The sequence below is a fragment of the Phanerochaete carnosa genome, assembly GCF_000300595.1.
Source record: "Phanerochaete carnosa HHB-10118-sp unplaced genomic scaffold PHACAscaffold_9, whole genome shotgun sequence".
In the NCBI taxonomy this organism is placed as follows: domain Eukaryota; kingdom Fungi; phylum Basidiomycota; class Agaricomycetes; order Polyporales; family Phanerochaetaceae; genus Phanerochaete; species Phanerochaete carnosa.
Window position 1 is genome coordinate 1,125,499 of NW_006767636.1, and position 14,887 is coordinate 1,140,385.

At 53.1% G+C, this 14,887-nt stretch overlaps 4 protein-coding genes across 4 annotated transcripts; 2 read left to right on the forward strand and 2 right to left on the reverse strand.

Annotated features, from left to right (window-relative positions):
- Positions 1–16: 16 nt before the first annotated feature.
- Positions 17–3,828, reverse strand: PHACADRAFT_31623 (uncharacterized protein; the record flags this gene model as incomplete). Its single annotated transcript, XM_007399204.1, has 11 exons — positions 17–1,346; positions 1,406–1,517; positions 1,571–1,649; positions 1,704–1,720; positions 1,770–1,874; positions 1,930–2,025; positions 2,073–2,187; positions 2,216–2,394; positions 2,447–2,549; positions 2,600–2,722; positions 2,776–3,828. 11 exons carry the CDS (start codon positions 3,826–3,828, stop codon positions 17–19), a joined length of 3,312 nt encoding a protein of 1,103 aa, XP_007399266.1.
- A 1,170-nt stretch (positions 3,829–4,998) lies between these two features.
- PHACADRAFT_199325 (uncharacterized protein) lies at positions 4,999–5,735 on the forward strand (the record flags this gene model as incomplete). The annotated part of the gene is made up of 5 exons (XM_007399555.1): positions 4,999–5,185; positions 5,244–5,394; positions 5,446–5,537; positions 5,570–5,585; positions 5,642–5,735. The coding sequence occupies 5 exons, from the start codon at positions 4,999–5,001 to the stop codon at positions 5,733–5,735; spliced, it is 540 nt and encodes a 179-aa protein (XP_007399617.1).
- Positions 5,736–5,961: 226 nt separating this feature from the next.
- On the reverse strand, positions 5,962–11,252 carry PHACADRAFT_199326 (uncharacterized protein; the record flags this gene model as incomplete). The annotated part of the gene is made up of 25 exons (XM_007399556.1): positions 5,962–6,352; positions 6,408–6,556; positions 6,605–6,749; positions 6,801–6,907; positions 6,962–7,139; positions 7,195–7,283; positions 7,331–7,409; positions 7,460–7,750; positions 7,802–7,906; positions 7,959–8,074; positions 8,139–8,568; positions 8,622–8,770; positions 8,827–8,976; positions 9,032–9,165; positions 9,222–9,309; positions 9,362–9,444; positions 9,499–9,604; positions 9,661–9,827; positions 9,888–10,108; positions 10,160–10,294; positions 10,348–10,582; positions 10,631–10,747; positions 10,795–10,876; positions 10,935–11,015; positions 11,073–11,252. The coding sequence occupies 25 exons, from the start codon at positions 11,250–11,252 to the stop codon at positions 5,962–5,964; spliced, it is 4,008 nt and encodes a 1,335-aa protein (XP_007399618.1).
- Positions 11,253–12,687: 1,435 nt separating this feature from the next.
- On the forward strand, positions 12,688–14,883 carry PHACADRAFT_127742 (uncharacterized protein; the record flags this gene model as incomplete). Its single annotated transcript, XM_007399557.1, has 7 exons — positions 12,688–12,729; positions 12,788–12,804; positions 12,864–13,020; positions 13,079–13,312; positions 13,364–13,789; positions 14,012–14,335; positions 14,398–14,883. The coding sequence occupies 7 exons, from the start codon at positions 12,688–12,690 to the stop codon at positions 14,635–14,637; spliced, it is 1,440 nt and encodes a 479-aa protein (XP_007399619.1). The 3' UTR covers positions 14,638–14,883.
- Positions 14,884–14,887: the final 4 nt, after the last annotated feature.

Below are 14,887 nucleotides of genomic sequence, written 5' to 3' on the forward strand. Positions count from 1 at the left end.
CATTATAGCGTCCTTATTAGCCCTTCGCATAGAGCCACGATGTCAACCACGACCGGGGTTCCTTCGCCTTTACCTCGTCAGCTGCTTCTTGGCGCTGTCTCCGCTGCGCGGCAATTTGCTCTTCCGCAATCGCCTCGCTGACGACGACCTCGCGCGTGGAGATCATACTCTGATCAGCCTGAGATGTCGCCGAATTCGGGACCACGATGGTCTGCGACCTGATGATAGAGCGCAGACCTTGCGAACCAGCGCTGAACTGTGAGCGTGAAGTGGATAATGGGTCCATGCTTGGTGTATCCACGGAAGAAGAGCGTTGTCGCCAGTGCATGGTGTCAGATATCGGGAGATGCGACGGCACTGGTCGAGCAGCCGGTGCATCCACCCCCAGAGAGAAGGACCTGAAACCAGTTGAAGACTGTCTCTCTCGTAGAGGTGATGTCCGTTGGAAGTCAGAGTTAGAGGCTTGGTCACCGAGCTCGCTAGCATGGCTCGGCCTCCTGGGAGGAGGCAGAGAGGGTTTCCGCGCACCGTCATCGGCGGTACGAGGGCGCTCAACAGTGCCTGTTCTCGATGTACCGCTAGGAGGCGGTTCGAGCACTTCGCCATCTTCAGCATGCTGTGGTAGCTGGATCGATTCAAATTCGCCATCCACGCTGCCGAAACTCGTAACGAAAGCGGACGAGATCGCGCTGCAGAGGAATTCATCCTCATGCCACCCGCCGAGCTTACCACCACTTGACTCGCTCGTCAGTGCCATACGCAGATCGATGGTGTCATCAAGATGAAGGATGCCAAGCGGGTCCCGCGGCAGCCACAGAGTATTGCTGATAGGGCGGGTGTAATAGGGGTTGTCGTACGGGATGTCTGGACTGGAATCATCATCCCACACAGGGTGGGGTGGGTGGCTGACGACCAGCGTCGATCGGGTGTCGCCTTGAAATGGTCGTGGATCCTCTTCAGTCGGACTTTCCTGAAGAGGCTCGCCGGTAACCATAGCAGTCGATGCAGTCGTGTTGATCTTCGTGAGCAATTCGGCGGTGGAGGAGCAGGGTTCTGTAGGTATAGTAGATTCCGCATAAGGGTGAGTGAAGGGATTCGAGGGTCGCTGGTGATTGTGCTGGCGATGTATTATGGTACGGTAGGACATGCCGACTCGGTTGGATAGTTTCCACGTCCAGTGTTGGATCCGCGAACGACCTTCGGGTAACTTTCCTTTCTCGCCCTTCGCCTCCTCGTTGGGGTACTCCGGCAATGGAGGAGAATCATCAAGAGCTGATGACCCACGCATAATCTGAGCTTCCAACAGATCGTCGCGCTCGAATTTCGCGCGACAAAATCGTGTCAAGCTGCAAGAGAATATAGTTTGTCAGGCGCTGGGGCCCTGCTGAAGAAGGAAACAGCGTACATGATCTTCATGAATACCGTCAATATAATTAAGACAGCGGAGACGCCAACATTGGCCTTCTGCTTGAGTACAGCCATATAAGCGAGGAAAGCGGACTGTGCCAATGTAAGGCCTAGCAAGGGGCATTTCAACCTTTGACTCGTAAACCTGGGCTGATTGACGTACCATCCAAGGAATAACGTATTAACCTGATAAGTAGTGTCTGGCCATTGCCCTCATAGTTCTTTGCATAAACATGTAACAGCTAATTCACGGTTTAGCACGGGGATCTGTAACCGTAAATGAGGAATTGGCACACCTGATTCTTAACAACAACTGGGCGTACGTCAACATGACTGCATGACAACAAGAAGAGGAAATGTACCTGCTTCCACACAAAAATACAACAGGCCAAACGGTAAGACAAGAGGGTTCAGAACAGCAAACAGGAGGAGAACGTGGATGACGAGCAGGTGATTGGGCAACCAATCTACGATGGTAATGGTGAGCACTCATCGAATCGTTCCTGCGAAGGGAAGACTCACAGTAGAAGTTGTACGTGCGCGGTCGGATACCGACTGCTCGCTTCCTGGGCGTGACCTGATGCTTGGTGCTCGGATACAATAGAAGAGGTAGACCGACTACCATGGTCAGTCAACGACATGCGTCCCCAGCTCAGAAAACTTACAAAGTGCGATTTCAAGTCCTCCGTGTATACCCATGTTAAAGATCACTACAATTCTGATAAGCGACCAGTTCAAAGCTTGGTAACTCCCACTCACTCCAGCCAACATAGAAAGGCCCTGCAGTGGGGAAACTATTGGCCACGACCTGGATTAATTGATTGCCAGCGACCGACTGGAATGATACCAAAAATGACTGAAGCGCTGTTGTGCCGACACAGAAGAAGACGAGAACGTTGACGATCAGAAATTTGTAATAGCGTGCCATAATGCGATCGTGCAGGGCGGAGAGCGTGACGATCGTCTGAGCTTTCTTCGCTATGAGAACTGGTGGCAAGAAGTTAGAGCGAGGGCATCAACCGCGGGCGCCGAGACTTACGAAGGAGGAGTGGAATAAGAAGTGATAGCAAGGCGACAAGCACAGTCGGTACAAGGGATTCTAAGACTTCGGACTGCCACTCGTGAACATCCAGATAGTTTTTCTAATAGTATTATCAGCTGTCAGCGAAAGCGACCAAGAGATGTGACTTACCAGGGCAGGCCAAAAGGCGCCGATGTTCTGAATCGACACCAGACCTACTATGCTCGACACCGGGAAAACCCAAAAGATCGTGAAACCCCACACGCCAAGATCTACCACCCAATCCTTCACGAACTGTATGCACTTGTCAATATCTGGGAAGCGCAGACACATCGTCATAGCCTCACCTCCATATAATATGTTGACTTCATCAACCGCGTCCAGTCCAGGTCCTCGTACGACGGGGCCATACTGGCCAAGCATACACTGACAGGGTTATTCGGATGCACCGCGAGATATTTGGAGGCCCGCCGCGCGTCTACTGGGTCTGCAAACGTGACGAATGCCGTCGACATCGGCGTGAACTCGTGAGGGGGAAGCGAGCGCTCTTCAGTGATCAAGCCCGTGAGTAAATTCAGCTTCGCGGTATAGTAGTCGATCGCTGGTACTGTCTTCCCCCTAAAAAGCGCAGAGAGGTGGATCAACGGCTGATAGGTGTCCAGGGTGCTCCGCGGGAGACTGAGCAGCGCTTCCCAGACAGTCTTTCGTTCAGGCTGTCGTCCCGACTTCTGTGGCTCGCCTACCGAAGGGTCGGGGTTCGTCGTTGGATGCGGGAAGAAGAGAGAGCGAAGGCATTGCGCGATACTAGGCCTGGGCTTATGCTCCGGCAGGTAGGGGCTAAGAGTGCGAACTAGCAGTCGCATCCGATCCTCCGTCTCCACCTCCCTATCGGTTGCGCGTTCAACGTCTAGAGAACCGGTAGGCGACCCACGCGAGATCAAGCCGAACGAGACACGAGACGCGACGGAGCGGATAACAGTCGGTTTCGGAGCATTGACAATTTCGTCGACTGCCTCGAGTGCGTTGCGCGCGAGCTTGATATGCGCTGTCTCTAGGTAGCGCAAAACCTCTTCACGGCGCCCAAGTAGGGTCGCAAGTTCAGTCATATTTCGCACCAGTATGACGCGCTCGATCACGGGCGCGTCGTGCGAAGCCTGCTTGGTGTCCACCTCTGTGTCTGTGGTATCGTTCGTTGAGGATCGTGTCCGAACCTCGAACACGCGGGAGATCAGTTGCACGCCTTTATTAAATATGAAGGCGGCAGATCTGTCCAAGTAGCCTGGTTGAGCGGACGAGGTCATACCCGTGCTCGGCTTCGGGATGGAACGGGACATGTAGTACTCGAAGTACTCTTTCAGCTCTTTCTCGGAGCGGAGACCGGTAGGGATATCCGTGACCATGATCGTGCGTGTGCGCATCCCCCGAGTTGAATGATCGTCGTCCAAGGAAGGAAGAGCCTGGAAGGGGTAATTTGGATGTGGATGTGGATGGTATTGAGACTCATTCTCCTCCTGCCTCTGATTGGCTACATGCTCTGCAGTTTCCCTAATTTTGGCGGCCCGGAAGTTGAATGCGCCGCGGATTATCCAATACAAAGTGCCCACCCAGCTGACGGTCAGCCAGATGAGCAGAAGGAGATGTATCCAGAGGAGTGAAGTGCCCTTGACCGAGTTGACCAGAGACGTTATCGAGGCACGGGTCATGGATTTGGTGGAAACTGAACTGTCGGCGAATATGATATGAATGGGCAATAGGATGGGGAACGTTGTCAAAGTTTGCACCAAGGTAAAGCGCACTGACGAAGACTCGATAGTGAGATCGAAGGGATCTGTAACAGAAATGGAAACTTACCGCATCCCTGTAGAAGTCGCACGTATAGCGACGCGTCTATGCCTCGCAGCTCAAGGAATTTGCTCTCAGGAAGTGTCAAGGCTTGATGAATCCATGAAAGTGGCCAACCTTGGGAGATCGGCGGTGACGGTTTCCTGTGCAAAATATCAATTAACAATTGATAGCAAGACAAGTTGACAGGCTGTGTACTTGGCCCAAGACCTAGCTTGGTAGAGACTCGGAGAGTAGTCAGCCTCTCTGGGACAGCAGGTAGGCTGAAGGACTCACTATCCAAACTGCCAGCTCTCTACGCTCCCCAGGTCTTTGGCTGAATTGGGACCGCGCCTCTTGCGCTTGGAATGTTCATGAAAAGCAAAGGCGACGACGAATATTCCCACCGCTATGACAGACTGGTTAATGAGTCCGCTGTCGTATGAAAGCATCATCAGTTCTGCTCTATGCCTGCGAGAGGGAGGAAACATGCCTGTAGTCCTTCGAGAATGGCCGATTCTGAATGGTGGCCATCCGTCGTGAGTGCTCTGCCGCATGGGCGAAGACAGGGAGAGACAAGACAGCACGAAAGAATATCGTTTCCGACCACCTTCGCTGATCGGCAACACGCGAGGCTGGTTTCGCTCGGGCGTCTGAGACATCAGTGCCAACAAACGAACCGATCTTCGCTGGCGGACTGCCCCGAGTCCGCCTGCACTGTTGCAGCCAAGGCTTCTCGTTCGTTCACCATGTCTCTCCTTCAACCATGCCGGCAGGCTCTCAACAGGGCCCTGCCACAGCGCGTCTGCTCCGCTGCCAGGATGCACTCCAACGAGGGCCCTGCTGGAAACATCACCCAGAGGCCCCCAGCAGACGTTGTTCCCGGTGCTCCCGCCGCGGAGGTCACTGCCGCAGAGGTCGTCAGCGGCGCCCCTGGTAGAGTCCCTAACATATATATTTCATACCTATGGCTGATGTATTGTCATTCCCCAAGCTGAGCTCCGCCGCCGACCCGTCCGCATCTTCCAGCCCACACGAAGCACTACACAGAGCGGAAGCGGCAAGTCCCACCGCTGGCGAATCGACTGGGAAATCTTGCAGGGAGGTGGCCGCTGGGAGAACCCTTTGATGGGCTGGGCATCTTCGTGAGTGGAGGTCGGGACGTGACCCGCATATCGCGCTGACTACGCACAAAGCGCCGACTACATGCAAGGCACTCGTCTTTCCTTCCAGACCAAAGAGGACGCTGCTCACTTCGCCGAGAAACAAGGCGAGCATGGAATTTTGTGTTCATCTTGTGTTCATCTAACTCTGGAACAGGTTGGGACTACTTCGTGTACGCTCTACAAAGCTCGTATGCAAGTTCCGCTTTCACTCACAGAATATCTACAGTCAGCAGCCTGAGGTCAAGCGCATTCCTCCAAAGAACTACGCGGAGAACTACGTCTACAAGCCCAACAAGCTGCGCATCTGCAGGACCAAGTAGACTCTACTACTCCTCGTGCACGAATTTGCCTCTTTCACACTCACGTCCGTTTTTAACATCAAATGCTCTCTCATTGCCTGCGATGGTATAGAAACATGCATGAATGCGGTGAGTACATGTCAGAAGATGACGCGTTAAAATCCAAATCCTTTTACCAAGAAGAAATCATGCCATATCGTCGTCGTTGTGTCGTCTCAAAGGTCGTCACTCAATCGTTGGTCGCCGGCTACGACTCGTTTGCCTTGTCAAAACCGACGATCTGGCTCTTTGGGCGTGCCTTGACGATCGGATACTGCTTCACGTCGGGCGGCTCCTCATCCTCCGACATCGAATTATCGTCGCTGTCGCTCATCTGGCGGTGCCGCACCGGCCGCCCGATGATGCTCACGGCGCGTGAGGTCCGCGTGGTTGCACCGCCCGACGTCGACTTAATGCGCAGCTTGACCGCATGTTCTGAGAGCCGCTTCACGACAGCGTCGTCGAGCTCGATGCTGAAGAGGTCTATGATGTATCTCCGCACCGGGAGTCGGTAGCGCTGTGAGGAAATGGTTTGAAGTGCGCGGTAGAGCATACTCGTCGATGCGAAGATGTGCTTGTACTTTGAGCGGGATTTCATGCTGAGAATGGTCAGCAACTACGGGCTTAATTCGTGTGTGGATGGAGTATACACACCGAGCAAGCGTTCGCGATGCTGCGTTGGCAATGACAGTGTTCGCCAGATTGTATATGGCCGTGAGAACCTCGTTCTCTTCCTCTGTTGCTGGTGCCTGGAGACGTGGTTGGTCCTCTGCCAGCACGTCTATTGGCTCCCACGAAGGTATCTGTGGTTTTATCAGGATCGCTCCGTGCAGACCGTGACGAAGACCTACTGAGATTAGCCGCTCGACGTTCGCCGGCACGCACATTCCGGTAGGCAGTCCAAGTGGTGAAAGCGCCGCCTCCCAATGATAGTCGTCTAACACCTCTGCTCCTTGTGGGGTTGACGATATGAGCCCCAGAACGAAGGAAGACGTCCTGCGCGAATGACTCATGAGAAGCAACATGACAGCTCGGCGCTGTGCTCACCCTCGTACAGACAGCACCAGAGACTGCTCCGCAATCTCCAAGATCGTAGGGATGATCTCCTCTTCCTCCAGGAATGGTAGCCCTCGTTCTGTTGAGCCAATGTTTCCCTGTATGGTGACCAGTAAGTTAGCGACAGAAATGGATGTCCGGGTACTACATACCACTGCCCAAAGTATGCTCTTGAGCTTTAGTATCAGGTCTTGATCTTCGCTCTCTAGGCCATGTCGCCGTATAATCTGCGCAAACTCGGAGAAGTGGCCCTTTTCCTGCAAGACTTGGCATCCGAGCTCAGTCTTTGCCATCACGCCGTAAAAATGAGGGGGAATGACCGATTCGGCCCTATCAGAGATGCCCGCAGTCAAGAAGGGTGCTTATGACAAGATGTGCGGCTTACATGTTGGTATCTTCTGTGTCCGACGGGGCGAAGCCGAACGCCTTGGCAAGGAAGACCTCAATATGCACGACGTAGTGAAGGTTGCGCTCCTAGACGCTCGTCAGCGAATGAAAGCGGCCACTCTCAGTGTGCGCACATGAAACCAGGCATCCATCTCCCGGTCGATGTAATCTGCCGCATATAGATACCGAAAGCCCAAGGTGGTAGACATAAACCTTCCAGCCCTCGTCAGTTCCAGACATATTCACGAGGTGTCTCGACTCACTTAAGCAATAGTGGATGCCCAATGTCGCCCAGATGCTCGAGCGTCGGATGCATCTCCACGACCATCTCAAGCACATTTAGCGACTCACATGCCTCCTCGAGGTACCGCACAGCGACCTCCTGCACTACCATGTCCGGGTCGTACAGCTGCGTAAGCAGTAGACGCAGAGCCCATGCGTTTGCCTGCGAACTTCCGCGGATCAGTTCGCCAAGGTGGTTGGTCGCAAAAAGGCGAATCTCGCGGTAGCTCGACGTCAGCGCCTTAGCGAGCACAATACGTGCATGGCCGTCACTGGAAGAAATATGAGATTTTATAGCTCTTGAGCACAAATATATCGCTTACATCGAGTAGTCGAGGTGTTCAATCATGGCTTTGATCAGATCTTGTCTGTCCCTTAGCTCTGTGAGGTGGTAGAAGGCAGTGAAGAACTTGAATCTCTCCAGGAGCCTTAGAAGTTTATCAGCGAACACAAAATTCAAAAAAGCAAGCAAAGGCGCACTCTAGGCCCTCCTTGCGCTTGCTGAGCGTCCCTAGCATCTCGAAGTAGCCATAGGTAAGCGTCTCCAGCATCCGCCGCTTAGAAAATAAGGCATCTTGATTCTGCAATGCATTAGACTGTAGGTAAAGAGCCGTTCACGTAAGTTTTCACCCTCTAGGAAGCTGCTCAACCTGCACTCACTGGGTCAAGCTGTGCAAAACTCTTCAAAATCTGCCCGAGTAGCTCATCTTCCTGCAAGAAGCGCGTCCCCTCCGAACTCGCAAGCAACGCGTTCATGAGCAAGCAACCAAGCTTAATCCACCTTATGTTCGACTTCGATTTTGCCAAGTCGGAGAAGCGGCGGCTGAACGGGTGAAAGAATGAGATGAGCTTGCGTACGTAGCGCGAGACCTTGATCGCTTCCTCCATGCGCTTGGGGTTCAGGAACGGCCCTTCCATGAGGTCCTGCAAGACATCAAAGTTCCACTTTGTCTGATCCTTTGTCGTCATAACCTGGCTGTCAAGTAGCAGTGTCTGGAACGTCTTGTCGTCCATTTGCAAACCTTGCTTGATCTTTGCTTGCTCGACTTGCTTCTGGCCGCGTCTGATGGCGTCCTCGACGGAGTTCGCTCTAGACCTGATATTTAATCCTGAATACGCTAGAACAATACTGTCGAGTCGCACCTCGGCCGCGATGAATCTTTGACCACCGCTGGCTGCAGGCGCATACGATGACGGTTATAACTGTCAATGGCCGACAACGTCGAAGTGCCTATCGCACGACTGTTTCCTTGATCATAATCTGAAGCAAGAGTGAAGACTCTCGGCAGAGCCTTCCAGGCATCATTCTTGAGTTCTGTGATGGACGCATCGCCGCACTCGAACCTACCTGTATCTTCGCCGCCATCGATAGTGGCAGCACGCGATTGGCGGTATGCAGGATCTCTGCAATGAGTAAAGTAGCCTTGCGATGCAGATTGGTTCCAGTCTGCGTCGGCTCCTCCTCCAGCGTCGTCTCCTCTAGCATTGCCGTCAAAGCCTGTACAGGTCGCGTCAGGATCGTCATCTTATTTCGTTCCGGCAAGTATACGTACGTCCATCAGCCCCGCGCTAGTGAACACAAGGATCAGCAGACCGATGTACTGCTCCGTAAGTTTCAGTGTGTCCTGCTGCTTGTGCGATGCCTCAGCTGGCTTCGACTCGACGTTTCTTCGTGTCCTACGATACACTAATAGGTGGTTCAGGAACCTTGATGACTGCAGATGTTGAACCCAAGATTCATACTTGTCAGGCGTCGCCCATCAATAAATGCCTGGTGCCATTCCGGCGGCTTGATGTTGAAGAGGTCGAAGAACATGTCGAGAATAATCTCCTGTAGGCTAGGTCGAGAAGCGTTCGACGTATACTGATACAAAGGAACTCACCCTGGTTTGGAGAGAAGGTATTCGAAGGCCATCCACGACGGCGCGTAAAGCAATTTTGTCGTGTACACAGAAATAGAGCAAACCTTGCCCAAACATACGTCATTTGGCGAGGAATTTGATGCAAGTATCATACGCACCACTCCATGTCCGCAGCATTGAAGCTATGATTTTCGTACTGGCTCTCATCCTATCGGCATGCTCCGTGCCCTTGCCATAGGCGTCTGTCACGCCAGACAGAGCCATCTAAGCGGGTTCAGCACGTTAGTTTGTACCAGCGCACATCCTGACACAAAGTATACCTCCAGGTCTGTTCCCGGGTGGAGGAATGCCCTTGTTCTCGGAGAGTCAGCAATGTAAAGGAAAGCAGACGAGATCATCGGGGCCATCTCAATGGGGCCTTCAGACAGTGCATGCAGAAGTAGACGAATGCCACCCGTTCTGGCGACTAACGCCACATCGATAAGCACTGTACCACAGTCAACTTATCAATGACGCGTATATCTTCGTGTTGTGGAAGCGTACGTACAAATTTCCGTCAATGTTTGCAAGCAGATGAGCTTAAAGGGTTCGTCTGGCTGTTCCGCAACTGCCATGAGTGCCCGCATAACCGCGTCCGACAAAGGAACAGTGCCGCAGCCAACAGCGGCCCCGGGGCCACGGCGCGACGAGCCTATTTCAACGATGGTTCGTATAAGTTTAATTACTTGCTCTTTCTCAACCGCATGCTTAGAGTCGCGTGCCAAGGACCTAGTACGCGCAGTTAGGTGGGAGAGTGCGCGAAAAGGTAGTCGTGCATACTTGACTATGTACCAGTCCAGCGACTGCTCCTGAAGCTTCTCCACAGACGGTGGGTTGACTAGCATATGCCGGATGAGTCGGTAGGCCATAGCCCGGCCGTGCTTGGTGGCACGATCTGACAATGCGGGTGTGATTCTGTAGTAGACGGGTCATGGGGCAGGTATAGCTAGTAGTTGTACCGAGCTCACGCTTGTACGACATCGGGAATGTTCATCTCGTATCGGACACGAAGATTACGCTGTAAGACGTTCGTCAGCTGATTCATGGCCTCGATACGCATACGACTAATTTCGGAGTCTGTAGGTGCAGTGGGATTGGAAGATGACGGAGAGTCCGGAGGCGATCTTGTTCCGCTCTGGCTCGACAGCTTATGCAAAGTGCGAATGTAGCTGCTTGCTTGCTGTAGAGCGGTGCGGAAGTCCTCTGCCACAGTTCAACATCAGGGTCTTAGTACAGATGTCTTGAACGTACCTCTCTCCTCTGTGTCATCTTTCGTTTTGACAGAAAGACCAGCCAAGGGTGTTCCATTGAACTTCCGCTTTGCACTTTCCGAGCCATTAGCAGCTCTACGCACTCCTCGGGTATTGTCTGCATCAAGATGAGTACAGGAAGCCGAACGACGTTGCTAGACATACGTGACTCTATCTTTTTCTGTATAGCATCGATTTTACTCCTTGCCATCTCCAGCTCTTCTTCCACTTGCAAGCGCAGATTTTCCTTCGTGACAAGTCTGTTTACGATATTCCTCACAATAGATAAGCATTGGAAGACAGACCTCCAACGGCATCTGAAGTAGGTTCTCTGCCCCTTCCTTAATACGGTTCTCCACTTGGAGCTGGGTGTTGAGAGTTTGCAGCTGCCCGCATGCGCGTCATGTCAATATACTGTAAAGCAGGGGAATGTGGCTAAATACCCGGTCTGCTGGGTTCCCTTCGTCTCCCTGTGCGTCCCGGTCAATCAAAGTCACTCCACTGAGGTAGGCAGTTGTTGTAGACGGAGCGGCATTTGACACGACAGAGGCTGCACCATCGCTGTTTCGGGACTTGTGCGAGCTGCGGTCGCGATGGTCGAGTGTGTGCGCAGGCAATGGCATCGTGCTCGGCATCCGGATACACTGAGAATGAGAGTGTACGAGTCGTGCGTATGTGCCAGCTCACCCCGTGAAGGGCGGGCTGAGGTCGACTGAGACGTTGAAAGCAAAGCAAGACGCGACTGGCTCAGCCCTCGGACTCCGTCCCTCGATCAATCTTGAGCCCAGCGTCTATCATAACTGGGCGCTTTGGGCTTGGCCCCAGAGCAGAGGTTTCGGAACTTCTAAACAAGTAAAAGCTTTAGATGATTCACCGAGGCTTGCATACAGACGGAATTATTCTACTAATACTATATTAATACAGAAGGCGAAGCTCAATAAGTCCGCTTAGACTTTGAGCTCATCGCTGCCAGAATCACCGAATACTCACGCCAGGAGACAGCTCAACGATCATATATATGTCAACTTTGCGCGAAGTTTTATACGCAGACGCGTGCTCTGCAGCTTCTGTCCAACGCCTTTCAGTCTCTTTGCAACTGATCACAGTCCAGATGACTGGTGGATATTGGGCGTACTAGCGGCGAGAGGGACGAGGCATGAACATCGAAAGAAGGCTTGCGTGCCGCTCGCGGCTCGACATTCTTGTGCCGAATTCAGTGTAAATATCAAATCACGGGGAGCTGGATCTTCTGAGAGAAACGTTCTTAAACTAATATACTCACAGATGCCAATACCAACGATCAGATCGCGCGTCGTAATAATATTAGAAACGCAACAACGGAACCACAAGGGGGTTTTGATAGAGTATCTGATCTTGATTGAGCGCCGCGATAACCTCAACTTTATTCGTCAGGGTATGGTATCTCAGTCAGCCCCAGCCAAAACTTTAAATAACTGCGGTCTCCGCATTCGACAATCTTCTTGAAAGCCTCGCTCAAGTGTTTCTTTAAACAAACTGTCGTTGAGCTCTCCGCAGCCCGCAGACGCAGACGCACTGATCTTTCAGAAAAGAGTACAACTGAGATGACTTGATGGCAGAATGAACGGATAAAGACCTCGGGCAACACAGAGGCACATGCATTCGCCCTTGCATTTCAGAATGGGTTGCAGCTATGCCCTTTCTCCTGTGTGCAAGGCCTTAAAATATTTATGAATTCGCTATGCCCGAGAGACAGGTATGCAGTATAATTTGCATCCATGTACATTGTACTTGTAGTCACTTTCACCGAAGAGTACTAGAGTAGATGAATGCCGCAGCTCTTCAAATGATACGACAAGACGTGTGCAAGCCGTATAGTAGGTTAGTGCAAACATTTCAAGACGACAAAGGGTCATGTGGAAGATATGGCAGAGAAAAGGCTTGGATATTGACGTTGGGCTGAGGGAATGGGCGCTCAAAAAAAGCTTCGTGGCGTTCGGCATTTTCCTTAGCATTTGATTGCCGTTGCGTCATGAAAGCCGGAGTCCTCTTGGCGGCAATCACGCTCTCACCTGCGCCATGAGCTCCTTCAATTATGTCGACACTCCCAACGACAATCTGGTACGCATCCGCGATAATTCGCAAAATGTCGCTGATTTAACGACTCTATACCCCTTAGATATGCTGCATCTGCAGGTATATGGGCTTCGCTGAGTCAGGAGGCTGAACAAGGGCTGACGCTTAGGCCGACCTAGAGCACCCTTCCTAGAACCGCTCAAAGCGAGAACGTGTTGCCACACATTCTGCGAAGAATGCATTACCAGGGCGCTTTCCGTCTCAAGCCAGTGCCCTATCGACCGCTGTCCTTTGACGGTCGACGATCTATCGCCGGCTGACCCTCTCATCCGGAATGTATGTCCTTCGCGCTACAGGTCAAGGCAGCTGACTAAGCGCCTCTCCGCGCACATAGCTGGTAGACGAACTCGCTGTCAATTGCCCTCAAAGACACCTTGGATGTCCCCATATCACCCAACGGCAGCTGGTCGAGTCCCATCTCAAGGACTCGTGCCATTTCGTTGAAGTGCAATGTGCGGATGGAGCGTGTGACAGGAAAGTGACGAGGAAGAATGCGAAGCATCATGCCCATTCTTCCGCGGTGGAGAAAAATCAGGAAATAGGCGAAGACAGCAAGGTAGAAACTGACGTAAGCCAATTCGCCTTGTATATTTTCTCCTTGCTTGACCTTCAAGATTAGGAGTGCCCTTTCACGGCTGCGTGTTGCTGCTATAACTCCTACGGGTGTACTTGGAGCGGGAGTCATGAAGATTTAGCATCACACCTGCGCTCATGCTCTTATGAAGCAATGAAAGGCTTTCTCGACGTCTTCTCGTCGAAGATGACTTCATTGTCGGGCGAGAACTCTATCCTGCAGCGCAAGATCGAAGCGTTAGAGGGCTCAGTGAACGTCTTGAGGAGAGAGAACGAGGAAGCAAAGAGGGCCTTGGGGCCGTGGTACAGGCTTCACGGACAAGATGAGACCCTCTTTGCATCGACGACTCGCTACACCGCCGAAATGGTGCCGCCTCCTGCCGAACGACCCGCTGCCCAACCACAGCAGTCAAGGAGCCCTGGTGGTACAACCGGAGGCAACCCCGAAAATTCCACATCTCCGCTGTCGACCGTTCCCTTACTCCACAGTCCACCACGTACTTCAGATACTACAGGCCACCCAGGGGCTCGACGTCCGTCGGGTGATGTACCGGACATTGCGTCTTACTTCCCACCAGAGGGTATCGAAGAACTGCGCCTAGAAGACGGTGAACTGTTGGCAAATGGTGCCGACGTTTTGTTTTCTCACGACGGCGCTACTCTTGTTCCCCCGGACACCACTGGCAACTCCCAGGCACGTTCTCCGCCATCATCCCACTTGTATCCATATCATGATCATATGTACCCATCCACCTCTCCATACGCCCTGCCGTCTGGTCCGCTACCACCCGCATCCTCATCTTCGATCTCTCCGCCGCAGGTCCCGGCCGTCGCGCCGCTCAACATCAGTACCTCGCTGCACCGCTCACTACTGTCGCTGCGCGAGAGCATCGTCACGCTGAGCAACGCCGTCGATTCGCTCGCCCGGCGCCAAGACGTCGCGCTGGCGACAGAGGTGATGCGTCTGAACGAGGAAGTCCGTGGTCTGCGGGTCGTGATACACGGTTTGCGCATGCAGGTCCGCTCGCTCGTTTGTCTCTGACACACGCATCCAAGTACTCACCCGCTCGCGCCCTGCAGATGCACTCTATCATGATGGACAGGAACGCACAGGTCGTTGCAACGTCGTCTACCTCTCGTACGCCTGTGCCAGATCCCACACTCCAGCCTGCGCCCGCACACGTTGCCGGCGTCACCGGGTCGTTCGTCCCGACGTGGTTGACCGGTATGATGCCGCCGCTGACGTTCGCTGGCCCGCGCTATCCTCCATACCCGTACCAGCAGACACAGAACCAGTCTGTGTCCGGGCCGAAGCTCTGATTCCGCTCCGTATGCCGGGACAATCAGGAGACAGGAGAATAGACTGAGTTGCCGCTGTGCCCAGCGCTGTTAGACGTGGCGTCAGGACATGTACCGCGCGGCATGCTGTTTTGTAATATGTGATTACAAGTGTCTGAGGTATCACACAATGGATGGCTACAGTCTCGGTCCGCAAAGCCTGTTTGGCAGTCAACTCAGGTCCCGCGCGCCAGTTCGCGCAAGGTCTGTAGGGTGGGCTCTAGATCGCCTT